This window comes from Ceratosolen solmsi, unplaced genomic scaffold (assembly GCF_000503995.2).
Source record: "Ceratosolen solmsi marchali unplaced genomic scaffold, CerSol_1.0 scaffold7, whole genome shotgun sequence".
NCBI lineage: Eukaryota > Metazoa > Arthropoda > Insecta > Hymenoptera > Agaonidae > Ceratosolen > Ceratosolen solmsi.
Window position 1 is genome coordinate 4,113,773 of NW_011948413.1, and position 20,996 is coordinate 4,134,768.

The 20,996-nt window shown below is 21.4% G+C and overlaps 2 protein-coding genes across 3 annotated transcripts; one reads left to right on the forward strand and one right to left on the reverse strand.

Annotated features, from left to right (window-relative positions):
* The first annotated feature begins 1,857 nt into the window (after positions 1–1,857).
* Positions 1,858–3,419, forward strand: brn (beta-1,3-galactosyltransferase brn). 2 transcript variants are annotated; one of them, XM_011505968.1, is made up of 2 exons: positions 1,858–2,617; positions 2,702–3,419. In XM_011505968.1, the coding sequence occupies exons 1-2, from the start codon at positions 1,924–1,926 to the stop codon at positions 3,304–3,306; spliced, it is 1,299 nt and encodes a 432-aa protein (XP_011504270.1). In that variant the 5' UTR covers positions 1,858–1,923; the 3' UTR covers positions 3,307–3,419. The 2 variants fall into 2 exon arrangements, with proteins under 2 accessions (XP_011504270.1, XP_011504271.1); XM_011505969.1 differs by having other exon boundaries at positions 2,705–3,419.
* Positions 3,420–6,628: 3,209 nt separating this feature from the next.
* On the reverse strand, positions 6,629–13,803 carry MFS9 (major facilitator superfamily transporter 9). Its single transcript, XM_011506408.1, has 8 exons — positions 13,754–13,803; positions 9,094–9,277; positions 8,481–8,714; positions 8,092–8,394; positions 7,542–7,665; positions 7,203–7,479; positions 7,022–7,142; positions 6,629–6,936 (listed from the first exon to the last, which is right to left on the reverse strand). The coding sequence occupies exons 1-8, from the start codon at positions 13,801–13,803 to the stop codon at positions 6,766–6,768; spliced, it is 1,464 nt and encodes a 487-aa protein (XP_011504710.1). The 3' UTR covers positions 6,629–6,765.
* Positions 13,804–20,996: the final 7,193 nt, after the last annotated feature.

Consider the following 20,996-nt stretch of genomic DNA (forward strand, 5'->3'; position numbering starts at 1 on the left):
ACTCTTTCTTTGTACAGCCAATAACTAAAGTTAATCACAATATTATTTAACTTTTTGACTGTTTCAAGTTACCGATAATTGTCGGAAAATATCAATGCGTTTCTTACAAACATATTAAGATTATCTATATATACGGTCTGTACATAAACACACACTTGCACTCGTCCATATATATTTGCGCATGCATGCATGCATATATAGACGCAAATGCACATAAATAAATAAATAAATGAATATATGTGTATATATATATATATATATATATATATATATATATATATATATATAAATTACAATTTATATTGAAAAACTTGGAGCGTAATAAAATTTTGAATCATTTCGAAAATTATTTTATATTAATAATATTTGATTATGTAGAGAAATAAGGCCATAAACATAAATAAAAACTGATGCATGAAAAAAAAAGATACAAGATAGAGATAGAGGCAGAACCAATCAGAAATCAGCAAATGAGCTCTGAAGTGACGATATTAATTTTATTACAATGATTTTTTTTTACTGTACAATTGTCCGAGTCTATTTCGTGTTTAAAAATGTAATGATTAATTAATGTATTAATGTATAACTAACAATTAAATTACATACACTAATGGGTACTTGTCATTCATCTAAAACCAATTTAGTAAGGGGATATATAAATATGTGATTAACCTTGAACTTATATTTTATAAAATATGATGTCAGCAAATTACGGCCAATATTTGAGAACATCTTTTTTTTCAATCTCTATGCTTATATCAATTTTATATTTTATACTGTCGTTGCATGTCGTTTTAAAACATGTTCTCACTTTAATACATGTAATGTGTAGATTTACGATTTTATTAACGAACACCACTAGGTGGCTAACTTCCATTTCTTATATTCTCATATTAGGAACATAATATACCATGATTATATAATGTTATCTTCCAAATAAAATTGACGCACTTCTTCCAATATAATAAAGTTAAATTCAATAAACAATCGCAATGCAATTTGACAGTGATGAATGCATTAGTTCTCGAAACAATTATTGTAATTCAAAGTTCTTATTTCATTAATGCGCTTTTACGGGATGAAACGAAGTTTAAAACTATCAAGAATCCAAGTAAATTATTAACTTAATTTATACAGTAACATCATAAAGGTTAATTTTTAAAATACGGATTTAATATTATTTTAAATTATGAAAATAGAACTGTAAAAAGATACGTATTTTATATTGTTATTATGCCATACACAATTTATAATGAATAATAATGACAAGTTTATTTCTAAAGGTATTTTGTACTATACTGTGAAAAAGCTTGATAATTTACCATATTTTTTTTTTGTAATATTTAGTTACTTAAAATTTGCGCGTTTTAAGCACTAAAGAAATAAGAAATTTGAAGTGCGCATGTGAAATGACGACAAAATACCGATTCTACTTTCTCAATGGAAGAATATTTTCAGTTTATTAAGATTTGAAGAGACGATGATGCCAAATACTTTTTTGCCATGGGTTATGCAAAGTGGCAAAAAATGATCTAATGAGATGATTAGTCTAAACAATAAATCATATGAATTAATATTATAATATACATACATTTTTAAATAAGAACAAAAAGAAATGTTACATCTTATTATGATAATTATTAACAAAATTTAAAAATACAATGACATTAATTATAAATATCATTCCACGTTATCATACCTTGATGCCTTAACTATATTTAAGTCTATTAAAAAGTAAGCTATTTTAATTAATATTTTAATTAATATTAATATATTATATAAATTATTAATTTACAAACAGTTTGCTAACTCGATATTATGTAGAATTAATTACTAAAAACTTTCTTGCAGGTTATTCTAAGCCAAAGTTATGTAACAATTACAACTATTTTATATTCATAGATTATTGAAATCAATTAAAAAATGACATCTTTTTTAACTCCATATTTCAAAATGTGTTTAAAATTAATGGTTAGAATAAGATTAAAGCACGCTTGCACTACTGTTGGTATAATTTTTATTCTTGACTTTTTTGGAGTTTTCACACATCTTTTTGAAGTTTCGTTTGATGATAGCTTTATTTATCCATACGAAGGAGACATTCATGAGTTTATAGTTGCTCTACGACAAAATCAAAAACCAAATGTGCCACCTATTAATGATCACAACTTTACATTTATTCATGATATTAAGGATAAATGTATTGAACCAAGTTTTCAAACATTACGTGTAGTATTTTTAATAAAATCTGCTGTTGAAAATTATAATAGAAGGATGGCTATTAGAAATTCATGGGGATTTGAGAAAAGATTTTCTGACGTTCCTTTAAAAACTGTTTTCTTATTAGGTACACATATCAATGATAATGAGCTCCTAAACAAAATTAATTTCGAATCATTAGTTTATCATGATATTGTACAGGCTGACTTTTTAGATACATATTATAATAATACTATTAAAACTATGATGGGATTTAAATGGGCTGTAAAGTATTGCGCTAATTCAAAATTTTATATGTTTGTTGATGATGATATTTATATATCCGTGAAAAACGTATTGAGATTTTTAAGGAATCCAGTTTTATATCCAGATTATTTGAAGGATACTATCAAATTAAGTAAGTATGAAAAATATCTATTTAAACTATTTTTTATATAGAGTAAATTTTTAATCAATGTTAATAATAATTATGATTATTTAGAAGATGTTGAACATTTAAGAAATAGATTTAAGAGGTCAGGATCAAATGTAACAAAGAACCCATTTGTACAACAAAATTTATTATTAAATAATTACAATGAAACGATGAATCCAAAGTATGTATCAGAAAATACAAATGATAAAACTATAATAATGGTTAAAAGGAATCTTGAAAGTAAAAATGTGAAAAAACGTCAAGTGTTTGATTTTGAATTACCAGATGATGTTAGGCTATTTGCAGGTTTTGTATTTAATTCTTCTCCTCATAGATACAAAAGTTCAAAATGGTATGTTTCATTAAAAGAATATCCATATAATATGTGGCCACCATATATCACTGCTGGAGTTTATATTTTATCAAAAGAGGCTCTTATGGATATGTACTATGCTAGTATGTACACAAAATACTTTAGATTCGATGATATTTTTTTGGGTATTGCTGCAAGAAAAGTTGATATAGAGCCTTTTCATTGTGATGAATTTCATTTTTATAAAAAAGATTATACAAAATATAATTATAAGTATGTAATTAGTTCACATGGCTACAGCAACCCTGATGAACTATTAGCAGTATGGAATGAACAAAAAGCCATGGGCAATGCATAATGAATTTTATATTTACTAATAGTTTTGTATTTAGAGAATGAAAAGATTGATCTCTAACTATTATTTTAATTTAAATTCATAATATTTTTTATTTTAAATATTTTAGATTATATTTTCTGAAGCACCAAAAAGTATACATAAATATGTTTCCTAGAAATCATTACATAGAAAGTAATTATTTGAGTTGTATGAATTTATTTATTCTTACAAATCTATTCATACATTTATTACTTATTTACAGTGGAACATTTTTATAAAAAAAACATTTAATATAGTAGATTATAATATATATACTTTTGGACTATTATTATATATGATTAATTATCTTTCATATAATGTTTATTGCACTTATGTTTTCATATATTTTTTCCAATATTAAAGAAAAATTTATATAAGATTATGTTTTCGTTTAAATGACAAATTTTTAATACATTTTGATTTATTTATTACAAAAAGATCTAATGAAATATTATATAATTTATCAATAACCATCTCCAAGTTTAACATACTATTATATATTTATATAATTCACAAAAATTTTATAATGGTGCATATGGATTAGTAACGATTCTTAATCTAATGTTTGTCGTTGAGGAGTAGCTTACTGCTTCATTATTTGCAATAATTTCGTCAAATTTTAAAATTCTTATGTTACTTTTGATTTTACTTCCTAGGTACTATTTTTAAACATAGTAAACTATTTTTTTATGGTGATACATAAATATTTTTGTTATCTTGATTTCCTACATGACGAAATACTTCAAATAATATAGATGAATCTCAATTTAACGTTGTAAGAGTATTTTAATTAATAAATTGTGACAAATATTTTGTTTTAATTATAGATTATAAAAAAGTAATTGTAATTATTTTTTTTTATAATTTCCTTATTATCAGTCTTCAATGTGGGTAATTAAATAATTACTATAATTAAAGTAAATTAATTGTTGTTTTACATGCAATTAAAATTTACAAACATATTATTAAGTATTAAAGGAGAGCATTATCACTATTTTAAGATAAATTAAAATATTAATTATATCCTATTTACTGTAGCATAATAAAAACTTACGAAAAATTTTATTTTTAAAATCAATTCATTCAACTAAATGATATATAATATAAATAATGTAAAAAACATTAACAAATTTTGGAGATTTTTAAAAACAATTATTAATGTATTATGTAAATACAAAGATTTGGATGAAAACTAAATGTCAATTTATTATTTTCTAAATCTTTAAAATATTTTTAATTATCCAATTAAATAATATTTAATAAACTGATAATTCGTATTCATATGAGAATGCATAATTGTAATTTAATTAGATTACAGATTTTTGTCTTTGCATAAAAGTAAAAAACTATAAAATATATATTTAAAGTCGAAATAAACCGATAATTAATTTTTTTTATGCATCAGATATATTTATAATTATTCTCTAATGTAGATATTTTGTAAGGATTATATATATTTTAAATAATATATAAAAATGAAGCGTTTAGATTAAGTTATTAAAAGTTTGACATAATTGTTGCAATAAAACAAAAACAAGTCTGTATAAAAATATATTCTAAATCTCTTTTTTATTAATAAATAAATATCTTAAATTTTACTTAAAATATAAATGTTAATATAATTATATTTTCAATGTCATTTACAACAAAAAAAAAAAAAAACATTGAATGCTTTTTAAAAATTAAAATAAATTTCTCTTATAATTATGGGAGTAAATTACAATGTAATTGTAATTTGAATAATACGGTCCTTCTGTATCAATTACAACTACAGATAAATATTAGAATTAAAAATAATTTTAATTAAAGTTATAGGTAGTCATTATTGGGCTATTTTCTTCTTTAATATATAAATGTTTTATGGAAAAATATAAATCATGTTATAGTAGCTCCAGTAAATAAATATTTTACACAATTACATATTTGATATTATAATATGTTTATAATATGTATTATAATGTGTTAGATATGTATGAATATAATTTTAAAGCATTTCGATGTTTCGCTAAATAAATCGACAAATTTTAATAAAAGTTCAAAGAATTTAAATAGCATAAAATTGTTTATGATGTACAAAAAATTTTTTCAATTTCATATTTATAATATGTTATACTTTTTACTAATCTTATTCCTATTATTACATACTAATTCTTATTCGATTATTTCTTTGAACATGTATTCTCTCAAGTCGACTTTCAATTATTACACAACTTATTAAAATTTTGACAATTGTTACAAATTATTAATAAAAGAATAATTGGTATTTAACTCTCCGGTTTGAAATTTCCATAATTGAATTAAGACGTTAACAAGTAGTTGTTAAGAAATTTGCTATTTTGATGAATAATGATTAATATATCTATATAAAATTTATTTTAAATAATGTTTATTGAACACATGCAAATATTTTATTTTTATAAAATATTGTAATAAATGTTTTTACATGTTTTAATACAATAAAATGTAAACTTTTATTATTATAATTATATACATCTGATTAAATTATCTATTTTCTATTCGCACATATTGCAATATATTCTAAATTATTTATATATGAATTATATGAAAATATAAATAAAATCTCAAAATTCTAATAGTCTAAATAAATTTTAAAACATCAAATATATTTCTATAATATTATAATAAAGCTATTGCTCGAAGTGAAAAGAAATGTTTAAACCATGTATTTCTGTGATATTTTATTAATGGGAATGATAAGAAGTAATATAAATATATGTTTAAAATTTTAAGTATTAAATTGATTTTGTATTCAAGCATTTTCATTAATTGGGAGTATTTTTTATTTCAATATTAAAGTATTTGGTACTATTTCACATATTCTTTTCGTATTGATGTAAAATAAAATAATATATATATATATATAAAAAAAGAGAGGTAAGAAGAATATAGATAAGTGTATGAAAATATATCAACTTAAAAAATTAAATATAATTTTACAATCTTAAAATTAATTTTACTAATTTTACAATATAATACTGAAAAATGATTCTATATTTAGTTAAAAATGTTGTCGAATATAATTATATAGTTTTAATTTCAATCCAACATTTTTTTTTACTAATTTTTTTTTAATTTGATAAAATTTTTTATGCTAATGTACATCGACATTTATTATTCATGTATAAATTATCGAATAGACTATTCAGATTTTAAGTTACAGTATTTAATAAATTTCAACCGAATAGTGCTATTTATCTTTTGCAAAAATAATTTTATCAATCATATTTTTATGATATTGTTTTTACAGAAATTGTAATATTAATTATATTATTTATAACGCATGAATTTGAATGTTTAAAACTGATATGAATAGTGAAATGTCTGTAGCCAACTTTGTACTTTAAATACTAATATAATTTTTCAATTAAAGATATTAAAAAATCTAAAATTTTATTATAATGTTGGTGTGTAGTTTGAAAATTATAGATTATCAATTTCCATAGTTGGATTATCATAACCAACGTCCTGCTCTCGTTTCCTTTCAAGGGCCCAAGCTTGTTTTTCACCAGAAGCAAAAATTCCGTAAATAACAGCCCCAATTAGATAAATTATACTAGCTATAAGAAACACTATTCGCCACTCATCAGCAGTCTAAATATTTTGAAAATTTTATTTTTAATGTTTTACTTATTTATGTAGTTATATTAATACAAATATAGGTTAATAAAATCGTAACCTTTTCTTTCACGATGTAACCAGTAATTAAAGGACTGAGAATTCCAGGTAAAGTCGCAATGGTATTACCTATTCCCATTAATACACTTGCATGTTTAGGCGCTATGTCCAAATAATTCACACTAAAATTAACAATTTATTTATTAAATGTACAATAGCAAAATGTTTTATAATATGCTTACCTGAAACCGGACCAAGCAAAACCTCCAAGCCCAACTGCTATTGTAATGCATGTTACCGCTCCATTTGGTGTTAATATATAGGCTGTACAAGCCATAAAAATTGTTTGACTTATAAATGCACTACAATTGAAAATTTTGCGAACCTGTGTGGTAGTAAGAATTTTTCTGGAACGAAAATAATCGGCTAAATGTCCGGAAATTTGTAATACCATTGCCATTACCAAATACGGTAATGCAGAAAGAAATCCAGTTTTTTCTAGTTTAAAATTTAATACATCTATGCAAAAAATAAAAAGGTCAATAAGTACATACAATGAAATGTTATTGTTATTGAATTACCATTCATAAAAGTTGGTAGTTGCGTAAGCATGGTATAAAAGCCCCAATTTTCGCTGAAATGTGCCGCAACAATAGCCCAGACTGCTGGAGATGTAAGCATAGCTTTCCATGGATGTGAAACTTTCTACAGATCAATATTAAATTAAATAATTTTTTCTATTAATTATTATTCACTTATGAGAAAATTATCTTATTATAAATGAGCACGTGGTTTTACCATGTGTTATTATATTTATTTAAATAGTTTTTCCGTGTGATAAATTTAAGACAATCGTATAGATACGTGAAGACCTATTCACAAAAAAATATAATGTGAAAATTTGAATCAAATAATGATAAAAATAAGAAAATATTTAATAAGTTTTTAAATATTTATTGCCTATTTTGATTTAATTTTAAACATAATAATATAGTTTATTAATTTTCTAATTGTTTAAAAGTCTGTTACGACAACATGGAAAAACAGTTGTGAAATAAATTGATATTATCACAGAAAAACCACATGTTTATTTTCAAAATAGTAATAATGTAAAATGTAACATGGGTAAACCTGGTGCTCAGCGGTACCAAGAGTACGCTTTATATACTTAAGCTCGGATTCATTAATATATGGGTCATCTTCTGGATGGTCCTTGACGACGATAGTCCAGAAAACGTACCATATAAGTCCAAGTGTCCCAAAAACATAGAAGATACTAGGCCAACCAAATCGTTCAGCCATAATACCGCATACTGGCATTGCGAACACTGTACCAACAAAACTTCCAGAAAAAGCGAGAGTTGCTAATTTTGAGCGTTCAAGTGGAGGTGCCCAATTAGCCCATATTGCATGAATACATGGGTAGGTAACGCCCTATATAAGAATATTAAAAAGATATATATATATATATATATATATATATATGTGTGGGGGGGGGGGGGTTGCGCATATTTTTATAACTCACAAATTCCTTCTATTATTCGCACAGCTATCAATAAATAAATACTATATCTAGTGATTGGTGGAGTGATTATCGTGAAAAAAGCTGTGACAGCAATCCCAAAACCAAATACCCTTTTCCCGCCAATGCGGGATGCTAACCAACCACCCAACAATTGTGTACTTATATATCCATAGAAAAATGAACTTAATACGAGGCCTTGCAGTTTAGAATCCCAGTCAAATTCCCGATTCTATTGTGTAAAATAAATTAAAAACCATTTAAACATTATTAATTGTATTTATAGGGAAAAAATCAAACAATCCCATCAAATTACTCGCGATATTGTTTATTCATGATTAATTTTATATCAATGTATATTTTGATTAGTTCATTACTATGAACTAGAACTGATTAACCATTTACATTAATATTAATATTCGATTAAATAGAAAACATGATATACAAAAATAGCATGAAAATGTTATCTTTAACATTTATAAAATAAAAATTAATTAAATCGTAAATTTCCTTTTCACAATGAAAACTTATTGATATTTTTATTAAATATTTAAATAATTCAGTTATTCAATAAAATAGAAAATTAAAATTAAATATAAAAAAGTACTTGCATAATGAGTCGTGCCATTCACATCGATTGCTGTTTCGTTTGCTGTCATTTTAACAATTGCAATACTCAAATTGACACGAAGGATATATGATACAAAAAATCCAAAAAAAGCTAGAACTGCAACGATATATCGCCTTTTATGCCAAAACATCCAAGAAACTTCTTCTTCTTCATCGTAACGTAAGCTGTAATAAATAAAATATTATATATATATATTTGTATCAAACGAAGTCAAACATTAAAATCAAACAATATGAATAAAAAGGTATAACAAATAATTGAAATTTTACATTTTTTATTTAAACCTATTTTAATAATCATTGTAATTGTTATTTTAATTTATATTTCTTTTACGCTGTGGTTGAATTATAATAATAGCCATACATAGTCACATAGAGAAAAGGGTAAGTTAAATAATAAAAATAAAAATACATTAAATGTTAAGTTACGACTTTTCTAATACATAAAATATTCAATTTAAATTTATGTATTTTGTCTCCACATTTTAAATATCCCTGCATAATTTTACTTGAGCAAACTGTATCAGAATTAAATCAGAATGTTTCAAAGAAAAATTTAGATTTACAATTAGAAATAATAATATTTTATGATAAATATGATAAACTATTATGGCATTGGTATTTTCTGAAATAATATATATATATATATATATATATATATATTAAATTTTTTTCTTAAATACGAAAAAAAAATTAATAAAACGTTTTGAAGTTGACTACAAATATTGTTAAAATATTAGTTAAGAATTTTAATAACTAATATTCCTGTTATTTAAAAAAATGAAGTTAAAATTAATCGTATATTTTTCTATAAATTAACTTTATATTTATCAACAAATCTTGAGTAAAATATAGTTTCATATTTCAATTATACAAGGTAGTGTAATTGATCGGGCACATTAATTATTAATTAATTTTTGTTTTAATTTATATTATACTAATTATTATTTGATCACTTTAATGAGTTAATATTTATAATATAAACTTATAGTATTGATAACGTTATAAATATTTAACTTTTATTTAGTTTTTTCCAAAAAAAATATTAAATATTATGAACCATGTGTAGGAAATAAACAATAAAAATAAAATTCTATAAAATTTACTTACTAAAGTTAATAAAATTTAACAAATCTAGATTAACGTAATTTTTATTAAATTCATGAATATTAACTCTAATGGTTAATATAAACTAAATGTTAATATCTAATATTAGGGCTGTCGAGTAGCCGAATTCAATAATATTAATTCCATTATTCGTCAGCAAGTATTTCGATTCCTTCAAATTAATTTCAATGATAAGTCTTCATGTCAGTAAATAATAAGTCTATTTTATATTCAGAAAACATTTATGATTAAAAAATTAATCAAGTAATTTTATATTAAAATATTTAATTAGATTAGTTATATTAATCTACTATTTTTAGTTGATTATCTTTGAAGAGTTTTAATTTTAATCGTACAAACATAATTACATAAAATTGCAGAATGAATGCAATAAAATTGCTTAAGTAATACAAAATATACAGGTATATATATTTTTGAAACTATTACTCATACATAATTTATACAAAGCAGTATTATAACCATTAAATATTTATAAACATTTGCATAAGAAGTTTTATTGACAGACTATAATAAATTTTTATACAAAGAGCAAAACGATTTTCTGTAAAAGAGAAAATACTTTTTGTAAACATTCCTTTTCATGTTTACAATGAATTCATATTTATATATAAGAAAAAATAAAATTTTTTAATTATAAGTAATCTCGTTCTTTTTTATAACGTCGAATATTATTCTTATCTAATATCGATTATCTAATATTTTTCAATTTAAACAGAAAAAATAAGCATAAGATAATAGAGCATAAATATATATAATACTTTGCAATACATTCAAACATAAATCTAAATTTGTAGAAGAACTTCAAATTAATCAGTTAAAATTGATTATAATAAAAAGTTCTTAAAAAGTTCATTACATCGTATCCGTATAAATATAATTAATAATAATTAAATAAAAAATATGATTTAAAGAATAGATCAATTCAATTAATATTGAGCAAAAAAATATACATTTTTAGTTTGATATGAAATACAATTAGATATACATATTTTTATATTATATTATATATATAAATTAATGTATACACCCGTCCAAACGATTGTACACATAACCACAGATACCTATTTATTTATTTTAATTCTTTTTATTATTTAATATTATTTTATAATTTAATTTAATGTACTACTTCTGTAAGCAAACTGTATATGAACAGCATTTGAATATCGAAAATATTAGTATACTGAATAAGTCCTTTTTACTTAATGCTTTGACTACTTGGCTAACACAAATATTTAACATTAGAGTACAATTACAGCATAAAAATCGTTTATTGAACTTCAATTCACGTACGAGGTATATATTGAAAAGCTTTAAATGCATCAACATTCTCAATAAGTTAAAAAATAATACTACTACTACTAAATTCATTAATATGTTAGTAATAAAATAGAGTTTTATCAAAGTCTTGAAAATATGATAAACTCGCGCTTAATCATTGTAAGATATATTATCAATTGCTAAATTAGATACTTAAAGAAAACAAAGCCATTCTTGCAAATTTAATGTTGATATTGCAAATTTTAATATACTAGCATACTAATTTGTAAGCTGTAATATGATTGTGGATCATCAAAAAATATCGAATAATGGCCGTTATAAAGGATTGTAAGGAAAATAATAACCTAATCTATTGTTTAATATTTTTATACTAAATGGTTATATCGTTATTAATTAGTATTTCAAAACATTTAACATTTTTAATAAAAATTTTTTTCTGCAGTTATATGCATACGTTACACATAACAATTTTTTAAAATTTTAACTAGTATATCATAATGAGTAACATCATTTTAGTTAATAATTAATATTATGATATAACGAGGTATTTATAACACACATATACTATCTGTATTATTATTGAAATATTTACGTAATTAACTAATCAGTTGTCTGATCTATACAACAACCAAAAATTACAATGTCTATTACACATAAAATGTAATAGCTCGCTAAAAGATGACTTATGAATGTATTTTTTTTTCATAGTAAATTAATCTATGAGCAGAAATCTTTTTTTACTAGCTAATATTACTTACTGAAATGAAACTTACTAAAATGAAGCTTACTAAATGGAAATTTTTAAATTTTATAATTCATTTGTTATTGAATATTTATAACAATTTTTATAGAAGTATCTTCTGAAAAAAACTTATAAAAACTCTTTATGAGTTTCCATATTTTTTTCAACAAAAATTAATTAATGATCGATCGATGTTTATTCGAATTTTGATAATTAAATTAATATTTATATAAAGATTTATTCAACATAATATTTACTAAAACTGTAAATTTAAGTAGAAATTTATTTTAATCGCTTGGTTAATAAAACTTTGTTGATGATTTTAAAACAATCAAGAGTTATTCAGATTTATCGAAGATAATTTTTCTGTATCTCCTATTTTCTTACTAAAAAATTTTTAAAATATAAAAACTTTTACTTTTTAAGTATGTGTATCTTTTTTTTTCAAATTTGTTATTAAAAAGTTATACACATATTACATATTAAAAATTATATGAAATATAAACATATACTTAATGCGTCGAATTTTATGTTAAATTTTTATGTGCAAATATAAATAGAATCGAAATTGGTAGTGAATTTTATTTATATTTATGTAAACAAACATTTTTTTATTTATTATACAGTTAAATTTTTTTCACAAATTTATAACACTATATCCTTATGATTTAAGATGTCACAGCTAAAGTCATACAGTTACATAATGATTATTGTTTCTAAATTATTAATTAAAGGGCATTGAATAATAAAACATTTGAAATAAAATACAACGCATTAAGTAAATATTTATATTTCATATAATTTTATTATACGAAGATTTATAATACCTCTTGCATTCATTGAAATCAATGCAATTTTTGAAAATTAAATTTAATAATAGTTGATTTCCTGTCTGCATACTTATTCTTAACTATTATTTATTCCTCCTATTAGTAATTTTCTTTTAATTAGCTATATTCTAAGGTACACGTTATTGGTACAGCATAAATATATTTATTTACTGTTCTTGAAAAAATTGTAAAAAAATATAAATAATCATTGATAAAATGTAATGTTTATGAAAGAAAATTATATAAATTTGATTGACCTGACTAATAATTGTTTATGTTTTTAATGATAAATAAATAGATATTTTAATAATACGATCAATTTAAAAGATTTTGAATATAAAAAAAGTACAAAACATATATATATATATATATATATATATATATATATATTCATAAGAAATAATTAAAAATTAATCAATTACAAAATAATTATTTTGAACTCGATTAAAAACAGATAAAGCAATTGATTGATAGATTTCAATTTATGAATAATATAATTGAATATTTAATATTATTTATAAGTCTTTATTAATGATTAATAAAACGATAGTTAAATATTAACAAAAAATATATAATATATAGAGAAGAAGTTATGTTATTATTGAAATCACAATAAAAAATGTATTTAATGTATAAATTTTTATTATTATTTTATAAACTTACGTGCCATGTCCTGGGTCTTTCGATGCTCCTGCTTCTTTCGTATTTTCCATTGCCAATCTAAATGTATATATTTTTATTATAATTTTATACTTTCATTATCTATGTTATTATTAAATAAAAGCTAAATGAGATTTTATATGCTAATAGGTTAAACTGATAAATTATTTTTATTTAATCCACCAATTTCTAGTTTTCTATTAATTAATGCATAAAGAGTAATTTATAACATAAGAAAATATATTTAATTAGTGAACTATATATATATATATTTTCTATCATTTAACATTCGTAAGTTTTATAATAATTGTTTATTGTAAATAATAGTTTGTATCAATATTATACCATAGTAATGAAATCACAATTAAAGAAATTATAGAATAGAAATATAATTATTATTAAATAATAAGATTATTGTACATGTATATGTGCGCACAAGTTTGTATGTAAATAAATCTCACTATGTGTAAATTTAATACAAACTTGTAAAATTATTAATTAAATATTATTTTCATTTAATACATTAAACATATGTAAATACTTAATTTTATTACTTGCGCAAAAGTAGAAAAAAATTACAACAAATATTTAAATTGAATTTAAATATTATTTTTCATACTAATTTTTAGAAACAAGTATACTTATCATCTATAATTAAATTATATAGTTAGAGAAAGGAATAATGCTTCTTTTTTAAAAATATTTAATAATATTTATTGTACTATAAAATCTATAGTTATACATAGAATCAAATATTCTATTAATTAGTAAAAAGTTGTAAGTATAAATTAATATTTTATGCAATTTGTACTGTTTACAATTGTACAAATAGTAATTATCGAATTACTGAGCGAAAAATTGGTGGTTTATATTTTCAAAATATCTATTATTCATTAACATTTGTATGTCAATATAATCAGTTTATCTTTACATTTTCCTAATTTTTGTGCTATTTTATTAAAAAAAGGAATGCAAAAATTATTTTGTTAATATTTACACTAGAGTTACAAAAATTATCAAGTATATAAATATTAGCAATTTTATCGAATATTCTTTAATGGTATAATAGTTTTAACTTCCTAAAAGGTATTTAGTTAGATAAAATGTATTACTGCATTTTGTTTTACAATTAAAAATAATAATTCAACTTAGTTTTCTCTCTTAATGTATTATATGTCAAGTGAAAGGTAATCGTACAAATTAAATGCTTGACTTTGCAATCTTAAGGCCACATTTTCATTCACGGTTTATATTTTATCAATATACCTTTACTTCTTTTTGTATGTTTATATTTATATACCATTCTTTTAACAAAAAAATTAATCAAATCCGATTAAATCTATTTTATAAACAAGTAGGTTGTTACACGGAAATACCGTGCAACGGAAGAGATGAATTTTTGCATTTAGTTAATAGTAAACGGACCGAGGAGACCTAGTTTTACCACACATGAACACTATTATTCTATTTCGTTTATAGTCTATATTTAAAAAGAAATAAATATCACTGACGATTGTTTATATCTGCTAATTCATCAACTGCATTTACTATTACACCACGTAAAATATTTATTAAAAAAATTACTAGCGAATTTATTTTCAAATAAAAATATTAAAACACTAAATGCGAATGTAATATACACCTTACACTGTCATTTACCTATTTGTGCAGAATTGACTGATGGGGGGACTAGATGCCTATGTGCACTTACAATCGCACCTTTACCAGAATGTATTGAATTTCTTGTGCATTGAAACGAACGCAACGAAGGTCTAACGCGATATGAGAGTTGGAAGAGTCTAGACTGTGATTTCGAACGGTCGGAATTGTTACATAGAAAGGCAAAAACTTCACTAGTAGGAAACCAAGTGATGTATATTATGCCTTCCTTTATCTCCTATTTATGATACACTTTTTATTTAACAGCATGCAGAAGTGTTAATAATTCTCATAAATATATCGATTTCAATTACTTTGAAAAAATCTACTCGTTATATTAAATTTAGAGAACAGCCTACATTAATTACAATTTACGAATATAATTTATGTATTATGTAAATATGATTATACATTATATAAATATTTAATATTCTGTATTAAACATAGTTATTAATATTTGCTTATATTTAATTCAATTAATAATGTATTATATATATATATATATATATATATATATATATATATATATATATATTGACAAGTAATATCTTGTTCTATAGTATGTTTAAAGAAATTTTGTAATTTCTTGTGTTTTTCTAAATATTATAATAATATGTATATGAATAGATGATAAAATTAAAAAATATATATCACTGAAATAGTGTTTTAATAGAAAAATAGAAATTTATTCAAACACATGTATCACTTTAGCATGAAATAAAGAATATTTTACAAAATTTTAGTGCTTTTAGAATTTTTATAACTTTATCTATATGCGTATACTTGTATTATTATGGATTAATTCATTGCAAACATTATATTATTTATGTATACTATAAATTTTATTAACTGCAATAATAAAGTATTGGCTTGATCACAAGAAATGTAGATCTATGCAAACAGATATGCTTGTGATAAAATTAACAGATTCAAATTTGATAAAATAAGTGTATGATCATTATAGTAATTTTGAAGTGAAAACAATTTTTTAAAAAGTAAGAATTTTTGCAAATAAATATCAGCTCCTATAATAATTAAAAACACGCTATTATAAGTATCAATATTATGAGCAGCTTCCAGAATTAAAGTGTAATATATAAAAAACGAAATTACTACATAAAATACCGAAGAACTTCAATTTAAAATAATAATATTGCAATAAAAAATATTTTCGAAAAAGTACATTATTCGTTACCATTTTATCTTAATTTATTACTGAAATTTTTTAGTTCGTCTAAATTCATTAATTACCATATTGAAATTATTATTAACAATATTCATTATTTTAGTAATTCCTAATTCTTGAAAATTCTTATTAACAGAAGATTTCTCACCTTTCATTTAATGAAAAATATAATTATTATAATCTCAAACGTAATTGATTTGTTAAAAAAACTTTTCATGTTTGGCATTCTTTCTATCAAAGCAGCTTTTTCTATAATTTTTGTATAAATATAAATACAATTATATTTATAACTATAATTACTATAATTTCGATTTGAAGTTTTCAAGTGATGAAATTTTGAATTCCAATGACGATATACTAACGATAACTATGTGATAAACTTGAATTGAATTATACCTGAGTTACTTAAAATTAACTTTGTAAATGAAGGTGAGAGTTAAAATCTTAAATCATCATTGTTTAATAATTAAAATAAAAAAAATCATAAATCATAATCATAATCATAAATAAAATTTTTGTATATATTGCGATAATAAATAGTCTTTGAATTTTCATGAAATATTCTTCGATTTGAAATTAGAAATTATCCAAGAAATTTTATACAATCTACCATATTCTTATACTAAAATTTGAATTAAACTATAAATTTTTCCCATGACATTTTATATTATTTAACTATGTACACTGAATTATGTAAAATGATAGATTTTACTAACTCTGGATAATATATAATTCTAAACAGTTGCACATTTAGAGATCGTTTTTTAATGCTTCGGATTGGTATTGAAACTTTTAATTTAAACGACAGTTGTCATAATAGTTTTATTATATATGCAAGATTAACGATAAAAAATATGTACTTTCCGAATATATTGTCCGACTAAATTTGTTTTGATTTTATTGTAAAGAATTTTTTTTGTACTATTATACTGAAATTTCAATATGTTCAACAATTACATTAAAGCTTTTGCAGCGTAATAATAAACTGTTACTAATTACATAATTTACTCTTTGTCGTTAATTTTAACTGTATACTTTTTCATGTATTTAAACAAATTTTTACATTTAAGCTTGAAATAGTTGTATTTATACTTTATCTTTATCAAGATTATTTTATAAGTACATATTTATAAATAAATTTATAACTTTGTTTTGTATAATTACTCATTTGTATTTTGAAAACTAACTTTTATATCTAAAGGTCAAGCCTTTTAATCATAATTCAAATTATAATAATATATACTCTCTTTTCTTACTAAAAACTGTTGAACTTTATTTTGCACTAAAAGTAAATATGATTATTGTAATTTAGTATACTAGAAATAAAGATGTTTATGGATGTGCTTAAGTAAAACATAATTAATTTATGCCGAACTAATGATGTACACATCATTAGTTATTTAGATTCTATCGCAATTTTTTATTGAGAAATTATAGATCTCTATTATTTTAATATAATTAATAAATTCATTAATAAATGATATATCTCTATTATTGTGAATATAGTATATAGAATTTTCTTTTTTTTTTTACCTTAAAATAAGGACTACTGTATCGTTTTGTTTAAAAATTATGATATAACGATAAAATTGTTGTATTATATATATATATATATTGCATATTATTTATTAAATATAATCTTTTTTAACATAAAGCTAAAAAATTAAATAACATACATTTAATATAATTGCATGCATATTATGTATTTTGTAGAACTATAATTTAGTGTGTATATAATAAATTCTTAATTGGCCTTTTAGATATCTTTTTTTTAATTTATTCGTGTTATGATACAACATTATATTGGCTCAAAAATACATTCATAAAAATATGAAAATTTTTAATACACATATAATAAGTTTTAACTTGTACTTCGTTCATAAGTATTACAACATTATAAAAATGTTAATATAGATTATAGTAAAGTAAATCATCTTTTGTTATTACACATGACATTTTATAATATTTTAAAATTATTTTTCAATATATTTTATGCAAAACAGAATATGCTTATAACTAATATTCATATATCTCACTGTTATTTTACTTTACAAATATTTTTAATATTACAGAGTTACGAGCATTAAAATTAATAGGTTGTTAGGAAAATTTATTTTACTAATTTTTTCATTAAAAAATGTTATATATATTATATTATATATATATTATATTTGTTATATTTGTTATTTATATATTTACAAAAATGTTGCAACCTATCATAATAACGCTTATGGATTATTTATTTCTGCCAACATAAGTTTATACATGAATCCGTACTTTTAAATTATTTTTTAAGATATAAGAGATCAATTTAATTGGATAAAAAACTATATTTAATTATAAAATCTTTACACCCTTAATATAAACCGTATAAATATATATATATATATATATATATATATATTTTTTTTTTTTTTTTCATAAAGAATATTATATTTTAAAATTTTCGAAAAATTGAACTATTTACTTTATTGTACAAATCTATTTGCCTCGAAATAATGACTATATAATTTCATACGTTATATAAGTAATAAAAATATAATTTTAATATTATTTCGTGTATCAAATACGCATTTTCTTATGTAAACCTTACTAACCCTCTCTAACATACTAACTATAAGTGGTCATCAAGCTTTTGTACTTTATCTTCCATAATTTCCGTCCGTACGTAATAGTTACGTGTCTTTAAATTAAATTAAACGTTGATTCAAAGTAGCAAAACAATAAGGAATATTCAATGCACATATATATACTATGCATCTAAATTACATTTCTGTTTATGTATTTAATACACAAATATTAAATAAATTTTATAAATTATATGATTACAGCATTATCTAATATTTTTATATAATGATCATTTTCTACTAAATTTTTTTTTTTTATATTGAAATCAATTTATATATAAAACTTATTGAATATGCCATTTTCATAGTATTTTCAATATTTATTTAAATTAAAGTATTATATTTTTAAGTGACAGTATCATTTCATTTACAATAGATGAGTATAAAATGAATACAATTCTATTATGCATAATTCAACGTATGTTGAAACTTTATGTTTAGAAACGAATATATTGATTTATATACGTACGTTACAATTATTAGCTTATGATTTTCTACTTTGAATTTTATACGGTGTATGTAATTTTATTGCAAAGATTACAGTTAAGCAAAGATAGTGACATGACAAATCTATTTGTATGTAAGAAATAGGATCTTTCGAATCAATACAATAATAAATTCTTTAATATACTCGAACATTCATTTAATTGTATTAATAAACGTTATATTGTGAAAAATTAATAAAAATCCTTATTTATAAAATTTAAAAATAATTAAATTCTTTAGTGTTTAGTTCAAATATATAATAGATTATCGGTAACTGTAGATAATTAAGTATATACAGTTACATTGTTATACAAATCAATGTCATTCCGTTAATTTATAAAAAAAAAAGTTTATTGTCTCATTTTTAAAAACATTACATTGTCAAAATTAACTTTAACAAAGAAATAAATATAATTAGGAAAGAAAAATTTTATCTGCCTTTTGTAGCTTCGATAAAACGATGAATAATTTTACTCGCGTATAAAATTATTACATTTAAAATATTTGAAATTATGTTTAATCTACATGTTTATTCATTAAATCAGTATACTTAATAAATTAATTAAAAAGCTTATTATTATTATTTTTAAATTAATATTTTAAATATTTTTTTAAAAACTTTTTAAAAACTGAACTCGAATAATAAATGACATAACAAGTAATCTTAAGTATTCACCGTCGTTCTAGCAAATGAATACTTTTTTGGTCTTTTTCAATTATTATACTACACTATTTTTTAACTTTTCTATAGTAAATAATTATTATACAATCATTTAATTTCATTTGCACAATATATGTGTAAGTAATAATTGAAAATATCTAAAATATACTGCTAATTAGTTTTTTTCTATAAATTCTTTTTTTGTGTTTGTGCTTACTAATATAATATTGTTACACACTAAAATCTTTATTATCTTTAGCCAGATATATAAAAATTTTAAAGTTAAACTGTCTTAACAGTTAACAGAGACTTAGTTAATTATTTAACTAAGAAAATTTTACTTATATATTTAATCAAAACCTTTCAAATTGCAGGAGAAGGAAATTATAATAAATTTTTTTAAATAAAAATTCAACTGCAACATTTTGTAATACATAATTTTAATAATAATATAAATAACTCCCCAAGATATCTGAAAAATGCATAATCTCAAACACAGTACAATTATTAATAATAATAGATGCTATGATACGAATAAATAAACAGATTTCAATGCAAATTAAGTTACAAAAGCTTGGTATAATAACAAAAGTATGGTATAATGCATAAATAACAATTTAGGATTAT